The 12,937-nt window shown below is 38.8% G+C and overlaps 1 protein-coding gene across 1 annotated transcript in view; it reads right to left on the reverse strand.

Annotated features, from left to right (window-relative positions):
- The window catches only part of cwf19l2 (CWF19 like cell cycle control factor 2), a 17,934-nt gene extending 4,997 nt beyond the window's left edge, over positions 1-12,937 (reverse strand). Inside the window, exons 1-13 of the mRNA XM_058634715.1 lie at positions 12,791-12,937; positions 11,394-11,504; positions 10,130-10,252; positions 9,660-9,776; positions 9,208-9,327; positions 8,506-8,599; positions 7,756-7,871; positions 6,993-7,608; positions 6,494-6,722; positions 5,095-5,197; positions 3,784-3,885; positions 1,584-1,712; positions 964-1,101 (exon numbers count right to left, since the gene is read on the reverse strand). Of these exons, the coding sequence (XP_058490698.1) occupies positions 964-1,101; positions 1,584-1,712; positions 3,784-3,885; positions 5,095-5,197; positions 6,494-6,722; positions 6,993-7,608; positions 7,756-7,871; positions 8,506-8,599; positions 9,208-9,327; positions 9,660-9,776; positions 10,130-10,252; positions 11,394-11,504; positions 12,791-12,883 (2,091 nt within the window). The 5' untranslated portion in view covers positions 12,884-12,937. The remainder of the gene's footprint in view (positions 1-963; positions 1,102-1,583; positions 1,713-3,783; positions 3,886-5,094; positions 5,198-6,493; positions 6,723-6,992; positions 7,609-7,755; positions 7,872-8,505; positions 8,600-9,207; positions 9,328-9,659; positions 9,777-10,129; positions 10,253-11,393; positions 11,505-12,790) is intronic.

Consider the following 12,937-nt stretch of genomic DNA (forward strand, 5'->3'; position numbering starts at 1 on the left):
AAGAAGAATGGCAGCCTATGTGATTTGCTAATTGGATTCTATAATTAATTGACCAGCCCTTCATTATTTTGTGGTTTTTAAGCTGCTTAAACTGCAGATAGTGAGTGTTATTACATTTTTTCTGGTATTATTTAATACTTAAGAATGTAAATGTTTTAATGACAAAGAAAAAGGTGTTCCTTGATGAAAACTATTGAGTCAAAATATGTTGGTTTTAAACCATGAATTTATAAACTTCCACTTCCACTACATGGATTGCCTTCCCTCTGTTTCTTAAATGGTGGCCTGGATACATGATCCAAATTAGGCATGAGAAACTGCAACAACTTGACAAAAGCCAGAGTGAAAGCCAACTTCTTCCTCCATGTGCGTGTTAGCCAAACACAAGTACAAACAGTTCTGTCCTGCACAGATTCATTATTTTCAACCTAGTGGAACTAGTGTTTCCACATCAGACATTTCGTTTTCCTTTGGCCAGAGGTAACTGGCACAATGTCAAGTACAAACTCTGAGGTGTCAGAGTGGAGCAATGGCAGAGGTTGAGGGGACAACGAAAAAAATATTTCCAATTAAAGTTAATTTTCCTTGTTGCAAATACATGCAGCCTGGTTTCTTTGACTTTGAAACAGCACAAGTGAACCCCCACATGTGAACATTTTTAACTCTTTTTTATTTTTTTTTTCCTTAACATCGGCTCTTCAGTTGTCATGTATATTGTAAGCGAGGACATGAGGACAGTTGATGAAACAGATGAGGACACAAGGGACATGGCAAGACGTAGATAATTGATCTTCTGTAGCGACCCCTAAAGTGAAGGGAGACGCCGAAGGTAGAAGAAACTCTTCAGTTGTTAAGAGTGTGAAAAACTATGGTCACTATCTTTATTAGCGGTCACACCTTTTGTTCTGGTAATAACTACCATTTAAATGGCACTGCCAAGTGGATTAGTTTTCCTTTTCTTACCTTGGAAGCCATGCGAGAGTAGAGGGCATTCTGATCTTGAGCAGAGCTCATCTTCTCCCTTCGCACCATCTCCTGCAGACCAACATTGTCATCATCCTGGAAATAGCGCACGCGTTCTCCATCGGCATGGGTTTCAATCTGAATTTAAAAAAAATAAAAGTAACAGAGTTACTTAATGTCTGCTGAAAGCGGTGTGGAAGTGTGAGACAAGGATAGTAAAACGAAAAAGGGGAGAACACACTGAGGACAAAAAAAGAATGAAATGTGAACAGATGATCAGACACAGAGTCTGATCATGAGTAAAAAGGGAAGACGGTATAGTAGGCTAGAACAAAAAAACACACTTAAAATAACCAGTGTGTTGTACTGAGAGGTGTCTTATCATTTATATTAAAAATGTTTAAACTCTGAGACGGATAAAGGCCCTACTATCATTACACACATACCCAACAAGGAACACGTAGCAGAACACAATCCTAGTTAATATACATTTTTTACATGTGCATAGCAGCTAATTTTTCCTGGGCATTTTTCTTTTTCTCTGAGTACTTCTCGATCCCAGGTCGACTACAAGCTCTCCTGCTACATTCACACCATATCCCATCCCTCGCTCTCCTTACTTGTTTCTTTTTCCGTCGTCCTCCGTGGGGTTCATGTGTTCTAGAGGGGGCCTTGACTGGCCAGGCGCGACCGGAGTGATCTGTTCTAAACAGCAGAAGCTCCTGGTCTTCTGTGGATTGACCTGGTACCTGGAAACAGAAAATACAGCCAAATGTTGTATTGGTTTAGTTTTTTTTTGTTACGTCAGGCCCGATAAAATGAATTCCCAGAGGGTTAAACTATTCTTTCTTTAGTCTTTGAAGCATTAAACCTAATTAAAAACAAAACTCATGTCTGATTTAGTCCATTGTCTCCAACAAATGTCACTGGCCTCCATCACGGAGAGCCCTAAAGCACTAACCTCATTAAGGTCTGGAGTCTGAGTGTTTTAATTAGTCTTGTTACAAACTAACAACTGTCTTGTCAGGATGGACGGCATCGTTGATTGTGAATTAGTCTGCTTTTAGATGTCTACTAAAAAACAGGGCTCAATCGGATTTAAGAATAATCAGATTTGCAGTTTAAAAGATGAAATGTTTTGGAAAAAAAACACAGATTTAGACTGATTTTACATTTTTTTTTAAATGATAAACATAATTGTGTAGGGTCATATGAATGATTTAATTAAATGTTTTGCAGACTTTCTTGGGGAACTTTTGAAAAAAAACTTCATTTGGAAGAGTGAATGGGTTCTTTTTAATATTCAGACAAAACTGTAGCGCTCAACAAAGGTCTGTGCTTTTTCAAAAGGGGCATGCTTATTATGAGGAGCTGAAAACTGTATCCTGCCAGTTTATGCAGTACTTTTAATTAAATATTTTTGTCGGAATATAGATTAAATTTGGTAAAAATAAAAATAGTCTTATGTGACCACAGCCAGTGTCTGATTGGACTGCCTATAAAAGACAGGACTTAGACAGACATGGTGGAAGCAGCAGAGAATGACAGACTATTAGAGGAAAGAAAGACAAAGTCAGACAGACTTGTCAGAAAAATATGACAGGAGAATGTTTCTTCACTCCAGTTGGCACAGTAAACCGATATGAGGCTACACAGACACACACAAAGAGAAAAGTCAATCAAACCAGTGAATGGTGAAGAGAAGTCAAAAGGCTTCCATGATAAGACCGATTGGAAGATTCTCAAATGAGTGCAAATCAAGGACACTCATCTTTAAGAGGGCCAAAGTACCTCTCAGCTGATAAGTGCACTAAAACCTACAAATTACAACATTTCCTCTACAACTGTATGGAGGATTTCACCCTAGATTTCACACATGAATTTGGACAAACATACAAATGATGATATATACAGGTTATATAAATAACCTGTATATCATAGCCTGCTTTCCTGCTTGTTAATAAATCTCTGAAGAGAGTCTGCTTATTTCAGAAGCACGTCACCATCCATTTATCAGGGAATGTGTGTGCGTCTGTGTGTGTCTATCTTGTGCGCAAATGTGTGTGCTGAGGTATCAGGGCACATAAATTGCTTGAAAGACTTATGTTACAGACAGAGAGGTATTCATACTCTCTCTGTTGTTTTTCAAACATACGCATATACACAACAGGGCACACTGAGAGTTGTAATCCCTTAAGGACATTTGTCCCAAGTACGATCTTCTAGAACACCAAACAGAGTTGTTTTTATATAGAAAAACAAAAAAAACTACTTGAAAACTTGTTTGTGAGGCATGATGTGAGAGATGGATGTTGCATTATGTGCATGCTCTGTGTATGTGTGTTCATGTCTGTAAGGACAACTTAAAAGGTTGTTTTCGGGGTTAAAACATGGTTTTAGGTTATTATAAGCTTGAGTTAGAATTGAGTTTAGATTAGGGTTAGGTTAAAGATTAGGTTTAGGGATTTAGGCTAGTCAATGCATTATGTCTACGAGAGTCCTTATTAACGATCCTGTACAAGAATGTGTGTGAGGGTTCTTGTGTACTCTCATACTCATTCATTGACCCGTCTATGTGTGCAATTGAGCACGCGTTTGTGTGTGTGTGTGTGTAGAAAGCTTTTAATAGAAATATTTAGGAGGGAATTGGAACTTTGTGGTCATATTGATTACTCTATTTTGAGGTGCAGTTGAGTGTTAAATTAGTTTTGTTATCATTTAAAAAAAAAAGTGTATATCTAATATTGTGGCTCCCTTCCGTCCCACTAAAACAGTCAATGTGTAATTAATGTACAAGACTTACAGAGAGAGCCTACAGACCTGGTTTGATTTATCCGCTTCAACTTTCTTCTTCTGGGCAGCTTGATTTTCTTTGGCTCTCCGTGCTGCATCCAGCTGTGACTTTAGTTTCTCAACCACAGCCTGAAACACACAAATACACAAACGCATGTACATATATTTGTGATTAACAATTTAATAATAACAATTAAATGATTGCACTGTATATATACAGTATACATATACTGTATGTATAAATATATATAGCATCACCATCAAGCTTTATCTAAAGTCTATATAAAGCTGAATATTCTCAAAGATTAGCATTTTTTCCCAGAAAATGTTATTCAGCAGTTGTCTGATAAAAGAGGCTTTTTGAGGTTATACACAGTGTGTAAATGAAAGATTATGCAGGGCTGTGAGAAAAAAAAAGTGTACATACACACAGAGAAGCTCTTAAGCCATATGCTGTGGCAGATATTAATACCTTAACGTACAGAGCATTAAAGTGCCTGATGGTTAAATGCACTCAACGGGCACTACATCTCTCACATACACACACGCAAAAAGAGTTGGGAATACAGGTCTGATTGCTTTGTCGTGTAGGGAGATGCTGACTGTCAGGATTACACCACTTAGTACTAAAGGTGTGTGTAGTGTGAATATAAGTGTGTATCTAAGTGTGAGTGAAAGTGTGCGCTTGTCAGTCAATCTTTTGACACATAGGCAGTTAAGTGCACAGATCAATAAAGACAATAAATTAGTGGATCCCCTGATGGGCAGTTAAATCTATGCAAGGGCTACAAAGAAACGTGCTGAAGAAAAAGGAATCGGTCCCCCATAAAGCTGAAGTTCACAAATAGTGAGTGAATTTGCCTGTACATCGAATAGTGAATAAGATTTATAGCTTTTTTAGATTTACATAAACTTGTTTGGTTGGAGTCAATACCTTTTACCCATTTATGCACAATATCTCTGAAGCTTGTACTCAACTAACAATTTAAATCGAAAACTAAAAGTAAAATCAAAGGACAATAAGTATGAAAACAAAGAACTAAAAGACACTTTCCGGATTTTATGATTGAACAGTTGTGATGACATTTTTAAGGACTAAATAAATACTTCTGGGTGTTACACTAAATCTCATGAAGAGGTTGTTGTTTATTTAGCCAAGTTTAACATCTGACAACATATGTAAGTACCACGTTATTTCAGCAGAGTCTCGAAAGCTCACCGCAATCTAAACACTTAAGAAACTCAATATATTTGTCATTTCATCAGCAGATTAACCAGCAGAGTAAATTCAATCAGAGGTAGTAGAGACTCACAGTTACATAATGACAACCTACTCACCGTTTTGCCCCTGAGCTCTGCTTTCAGCATCTCGCTTGCCAGTCTGTTCATCTCTTCTTCTGAAAGCAAAGGAGCCTCCTCTTCCTCACTTTCACTCTCACTACTGTGGGAACACAAGAGGGCGCTTGAAGGGCAGTGTAAAAGCAAAAAGAAAATCAAACATTTACTCATATTAATATTTGGGCCAGTTGGACATAATATAATGTCCCTTTTTCAGGTTTTTTCCAGTTATTTTCCTGCATTTACCCAAAACTCATCCTTACCCTCGCTCCCTGGGAATGATACCAAAAACCTATTTTTAATATAATTCCAATATTTAGTTGTTTTCTTCTGAGCTCTTACAGTGTTTATGTGTGATGATTCATTGGAGTCTTAATACCCAAAAGAAATCATCCTAGCTTTGCCTGTGAGATTCTGAACTGCAGTTTGGAACGCATCGTTCAAGGCTATTACACTTCTCATAGCCTCATTTCACTCTGCTGCCACACTGCAGGCTCATTTCATGCTGCAGGGGTTCCGCATGCTGGTTTACCCAAACATCTTAGCCTAATGAGGCAAAGCACGGAATTAAGACGACTATACAAAGCAGTGATACTGCGACATCTGGCCCACAATGCTGCTATAAGTAGGACTGCCATGAAAACATGTCAGATGTTGATGTTATCTTTTCGACTCTGTTTCAAAGAGTTTCTCTGCCACCTGTGTGATGGTTTTGAATGTTTTGTATACTACATCATACTACAGGGAACAGGGGTTGAAATCAGCTTGTATGAAAGGAATGATGAGATGAGATGACCAAGAGACGAGCAATAACATAGTGAAATTAGCAATAAGCTACTGTATCACAAATTGTATTGTATTGAGACAAATGACAGATGATGTATTAGTTACAGACTCAGAGCTAATATGAAGTAGACTTAAAAACAAATAAGGACATTTGAGAGTTCTTAAAGGTCCATTCAAAATAATCAGTTCATCAATCACATGACTAGAATGACAAAGATTAATGGAGGGGATTATGTAAGAACATCTCTGATATAGCTGAGATAAAAATATATGAACATGATAGTTACTTTTATATCTTGTGTTTCAAAGGATTTCTTGGATTTAAAGTGATAGAAACTGAAAATATACAAATAATAACATAATCTAAATTATTAGTTATTTGAAAAATAAAGATCTGTACTTCCTACCCATAAGCTACAAAGTGCACCACTGCAACAGAGCTGTACTAAAATTCTAAACATACTAGGCTGTGTAGAAATGGGTAGAAACACATTAACACACTGTGCATTGTAACATCCACCAAAACAAAAATATAACTATACAGTTCATACGACAGTGTTAACATTGATATATTAAAATATTATATAAAATATTATATTAAAAATCTTAGAACCTTGGTGTTGTCACATCAGCTGCGTCACCACGTGTGCCATCTTGAGGAGCATTTACAGATTTCCCAGGATCTTTCTCCTGATGAGGTTTTTCAAAGTGCTCAGATTCATGGGCTGGTTTGCTGCTCCTCTTCCTGGCTGCAGCACCAGTGTCAGGTGGACCAGAGTCTTCATCATCATCAGACGTGGGTTTCAGGAATCCTGAGGCGTGCCGAACTGGAGGACAACGCTCTGGTGAAGCACAACAAAGACATGTAAGGGGTTTGAAGGCTCTTGGTATGTTCGACTGTGTACAATAACATAAGACTTATTTTCATATTTACAAAAGGAAGATGAGAAACTATTCTACTTTTATCAAAGATTAAAAGGTAAAAACTGCACATTAGCCCACATGGACAATGACTCAATGCAGCCATTGCTGTTCAAAGCAAAATGTAGTTTACTTCTGCAAGATTTATCTCACTCTGCCATGGATCAGAAAAGGCCTCCACGTCAACCCACCTTCACCATGGTCATCATCTTCCAAGGGTTTCAAGAAGCGACCTTTAAGTGAACCAAGAGTGAGGGAACGCTGACTCCAAGACGACGGCGGCGACAATGACGATGATGATATGCTGGGTTTGTCTCGTTTTCTATTAATTTCCTCATCTTCTCTGTCCCTCTCCCCATCTCTCCCCTCGCTTTCCCTGTCTCTTCGGTCCCGTTCCCTGTCTCTTCCCTCCCTTTCCCTGTCTCTATCTCTTCCCTCCCTTTCCCGGTCCCTATCCCTGTGTCTGTCCCCGTCCTTCTCTTTATACCTGTTTTCATGTAGACCTCTCTCTTCTCCTCCCCCTTGATATCCGTCCCTGTCCCTCGCTCCCTCCCTGCGTCTTCCTGCAGGGTATCGCTCTCTATCTTGAGGTGACAAGTCTCTTTCCCTTTCATTTCTTCTCCACCGGCCTCCGTCTTCCACATCTCCCTCTTTTTTCCTCCATCTCTCTCTGGTCTCATTTTCTCCTCTTCTCCAAGTGCTTCTTGATTGGCCATCTTCCTCTCCTCTTCCTCCTCTTCTTCCTATCCCCCTTCCATACACAGCTTCCTCAGCTTCATCAAGTTTCTGCTGAAATTCTTCCATTGACTTTGAAGCGACAAACAAAAAGACACAACATTAACATACTTGAACACAACTTCATTCATTTAACCTAAATAGTATTCAGCGTAATTTGTGCCCGCCAAACTTGCATGCCAACATGTGAGCCAGTGCCAGTGTGTCATCAGTTCTTACTCCATATCTCTCAGCCACCACATCATTGAGGCTACGCTGCTGCCTCTCTGCCTGCTCCTTCATCCTCTGGTAGCTCTTCCTCAACCAGCCCAGGCCTCCATCATTAACTACAGGACCTGCAATAATGGAGGGAGCAAGAGTTAAATCAAAGCTATTACAAAAAACTTCCCCAGTCCTTGGTGAGTTACTCATAGTTTGCATATTGACTTTGCCAATGACTCAAAACTAAAAAGTTAATAAATTAATATAAAACCATGTTAATCAAGTGCCACTTCACTGGTCATACTGACAAAATATTGAAAGAAACCTAGACGATAAGGAAGAGGATCACAACATGGACATGAAGATATTAAGACTAAAATATTCATCCAATTCTAAATTAAAGCTTATTTAATATAGAAAAAAACACTTTTTATGAGTGACTGGTCTCTGTTAACAGAACAAAAAAAATACTTCTGAAGCCAGCAAGATGGGAATTGAGAAACAAGATCTGAAGATGAGAAAAAGACAGGAAAAGAGAGAAGAGCAGGGATGAGACTGGATTGAAATGAGCAGTAGGACCAATTTGAGCTGCATGCCTTTTTCCCTTTGATAACTGACATAACTTCAAGCTTTGCAATTACACCTTTGAGTCACATTTCTCTGTATCAACAGTGGATTTCCATGTGTGCATGGATATAAGTAAAATAACATCTATTCTGAGACAATTTTTTTACACAGCTCGATAATAAAAATCCCATCGACTTCTACCTTTGTTTACTGCAGTACTAGCCTTCTCCTCTGGGGGCAGACCAGTTCCTCCATTCTTCCAGTATGGGTTTAGTTCCAATTTGTGTAAACCAGCCTGAGGGACACACACGCAAACAAATAATTTAAGTATATCTGAAATAAAATGTCAGCAAAAAGTGAACATGCAAAAGACACCTTTTAGCAGCGGGGACACTGTTTTTATAAAAACAAGTATAAAAGCAAAAACAAACTTTTTTGCAAACTCAGATTCAGTCAGAAATGGAAACAAAATGTGATGCTGTATAAATTAGAGTTTATAATCTCTGCCTAAACCCGAACCGAGATTTACCACCACCTTCCTCAGGCTTGTGATCATATTTGCCAATCACATAGTTTTTTGCTGATAGCCCTAAAAGGTCACCACTGTGTTGTCAGAACAGCACACTTGTCTCCTCTGTGACTCGCAGCGACATTTTTGCTCAGTTGTGATGCGTTCACTGATGCTTGTAGAAATCCACTCGGTAACTCTCGCCCTCGTCTCCTCTCACAGCATTGCACATACATATACACTTGTCTGGTCTCTAATATTAGTAGGGACAATCAGGCTTTCTCCAAATCTTTGTAGGGACATGTCCCCAATGTCCATAAGCAAACCCATGCCCTTTAATCGGCTGGGCCAGGGCAGAGTCAAACAGAACATTAAAAAGAAAAACAAATGGAAACCTGTTCAATGGCCTGAGCTTTTGCCCTCTCCTCTTCTTTCTGTCGTTCTTTCTCTGCCCTCTTATCAGCTGTGGAAGTGGTCTTCATAGCCAGGAAGTCAAAGGTCATCCATTCATCCCTCTATTAACCAGAGACGAGACAAAAAAAAAAAAACAGATTCAAGTACACATGCACAAAAGAGAATCAAGCATTTATCATTTTGAAACTTCTATGTGATAAAGAATTGCTCCAGGTGACATGTGTCAGAATGTACAAAACTTCTTCAAATTCTCTGTTGACCAGGAAAAGCAAAGACAACAACAGGTGATCTGCCATATTAACAGAACCATCCTGAATCAAAACCAAACCACACATAAGAATGGAGAGATAACTGATAGGCTAGAAAACTGTGTGGTGACTTCATACTTTGTTTGGATTATCCAGCGTCCAAGGAATTGGAGAAAATGCTTTACCTGAACAGTCTGAGCTGGGCTGAGGTTGCTCTCTGAAGGCTTGGACTCATTGGAAACCTGCCATGGTTTAGCAGCTTTTGTCTGAGGCTGAACCTCAACCCACTCCTCCCTAGAGTCCTGACAGAGAGAGAGACAGAAATAGAGGGGGCGCGACGGAAAGAGACAGAGAGGGAGAATCAGATTATCATATCAAAACAAAGGATGAGAATATAATAAACAAAGGGTGAGAATCAAAGCTAAAATTTAAAAGCCACCATTGCTGTAAAATTAAAAATTCATGGGGCATGGTTGATTAATTATAAATTATGATCTACCAAGCATAGATTTCAACAATAGCCCTGTGAAATGTAAGCCACTTATAAATGATTTTACTTTTACTTGGTTATAACGTTTATCATTAAATCAAGACCTGATGAGCTGCTGACACAGACTTTTTGATGGGTGTTAACATGGGACATCTATCAATTTACCTCTGAGCTGTCACTCGAGCCATCTTCTGCCTCCACCGTCGTCTTCTTCTCCTTCTTGGCCTTCTTCTTCTTCTCCTTTTTCTTTTTGGATTTCTTCTCTTTCCTCTTTTTGCCCTTCTCGTCCTATAGGTAGATTCAGATTCTATGAATTACATTTTAATATACTGTTTGTAATTAAGATATTCGGGTGTGCACATGAAAATCAGGAATAACAATTTTCTTCAGCGTTTTATTTTGCAGATCATCTATCAAGGTCTTGTTTCTTCACTGGATAATTTCTTTGATGTAAAATCCTAATGGCAAATGAATGAATGTGAAAGTATAAATAAATGATAATACAAATAGACATTACTGTCACTGGAGACAGTGTGGAACAAGTGTATTATGCTGTAAACTGGCAACACATTCCCCAACTCATAGCTTTTCAATCATGTCACTTCCAACGAGACCTAGGGGGCAAAAAAAACAAAACAATATGGTGACCCACAATGAAAATACTCTTGAACAGGAGTCTGTGCTCGTTAATTTTGCATCCCCTCGAAATAACGAGCATTTAAATCACTTGACAGCTGCATAAACAGAGAGATATGAAGAAAAAAAGCTGCTTTTGCGACCCTTTTACTGCTCCTGTCATATTTCAAGCACTTAAAACAACCATGTGTCTGCTTCAGCTCAACATCTACATAAATCACAGGATACCAGCAGACCATCTGAAAACAGAGGCTGTGACTGTGGGGTGCCCGTTCATTCAATAATGTAAGGTTTGAAATGATGTGACTACCTGTGAAAAACAAGATTAATTAATTAACCATAATTGTTTCATGCATGTGATATTTTAAACATATACAAATAATACTTAGTAAAAATTTAAATAATAAAATATAATTATATCAGTGTTGTTGAGATTCTATATGTACAACCAAGCAATGAAAGGGGGAGGTTCTCTTTAAACGGAAAAGGAGAGGTTTGTACCACTCAATTTGATATCTCAAATGTTAACACTGAAGAGTGAAATCAGTGATTCAGTGAGTCATAGGGGATATCGCTCCAGTCTGTCACTGAGCTGTGTAGCCACATGCGCATTCAAGCTTGTAGGGGGCCTGGCTTTGGCAAAAGCAGCGGAGAAAAGGGGCAGGTTTGAAGTTTTTCATTATACAGCCTGCTCTTGCAAGCTTTTCCTGAATTGCCTTTAATATACTTTTCATACACTGCCTTATTTTACTGTATCCACAACTTAAAGTAAAAAAAAAAAAAAGCATCTTACTTCCACTATATGTTGTAGCCTCTCGTTGACCTCAGGGAGCATCCAAGTGTCCTCCCCTCTCTGCCTCTTCAGCTCTTTTTTCCTCTCTTCTCTCTCATACTGCTGCTTGGCCTTGGTGACAGGAGGGATAAAAGAGACATAATTAAAATAGAATGCAAGTATTACAATTCAAAGAACATGTACATTTAAATTTTCCAACATAAGCACCTACTGCAATTTTAATATAGTGTCAAGCTGGACTGATTCTCAGATGCTGTTGTAAAATTGGGATTTTAGTTCTCGTTTTTTTGTTCAATGTGTTGTCACTAAAGGAGATTAGGGTACATCATGACAAATTCAATTTCACCTCAGAGACAGTCCACAGACTGAGCCGAGCAGACTAGAACAACTAGCACAAAAAGCTATTAAAGGTAAAGAAGAACAGAGAGATAAAGAAATATTTACAATAGAGTGAGTGTTACCTAGTAAAAAGGAGCATACTATACTTCAAAATGTTGTTGTATTATCTAGTATGTGGTATATTGTTCTTGAAGGCCTTTTTGGCATTTCAATAAGCAATCTAAAGAAGACCATAATGGATTATAATAATGGAGACAGAAAATACTGAATCCCTTCAACTATAGTCAGATTAAACATTTACAATGAGTGATGACAAGCATCGTACCCATGTAGTATCGTTGAAGAGCTTGCCTTTGTTCCAGCAGCTGACATTTAAGTATCAATATGCATTTTAGCTTTACAATTATCTTTTGCATACAATGGCTGTGACGTTATGTACTATTAACACAGGATAAAATCAGACCCTGCTGCACTCAGCGAGGACATGTGAGCCGTGATGATAACGTCTTCTCAACCTTTATTGCTCATCTCAAGAAGACAGTGTCTGCTCTGAGTAAGTCTATGTTTGATTGACGTGTAAACAAAGCTACACAGCAAAAGCACTGATGGAAAATTGTGTGTGCATACAGCGAGTGATTCCAACGAGCCATGCCCTTATGTTTACACTGGGCACCGTGGACAGCTGCGACTATAACATAAAACCTGCATAAAACACCGCTCAAGCAGGTCTCTTATCTGCCTCAGTCAGAAGTGTTTATCCCCTAACTCACTGCCTCCGCTTGTCCACGAACTCATTATCGCGCCAATGTGAAGACTCACGAGTACGCCAAGCTTTACGAGACACGTGGGAATAAGCACACACGCCAATTTATTAACACAAATAAGGACAAGCGCGTGAACAATAAGTAATACCCCCCTTCTCTTAAGCGTGCGTTACCTGCTAGTCAACCTAGCATGTTAGCTTTGATCCCGTCCTTAAACTCATCGCTGACGACATTATCAACACCAAACCTAGATTTACAGACGGCGCTGTTGTTTTCACTCAACATAATTCATACCTTTTCCAGCACATCTTGTCGGGCCTGTCGTTTATTGTGTTTTTTTTCGTCGATACCGCTCGTACTTTCGAAATTCACTCCGTACGACGCCATGACGGCGGCGTAAATGTTTTGTTAAGTGTCGCAAAAGTGCAGCAGTTTACGGCA

The sequence above is a fragment of the Solea solea genome, chromosome 7 (genome assembly GCF_958295425.1).
Source record: "Solea solea chromosome 7, fSolSol10.1, whole genome shotgun sequence".
NCBI lineage: Eukaryota > Metazoa > Chordata > Actinopteri > Pleuronectiformes > Soleidae > Solea > Solea solea.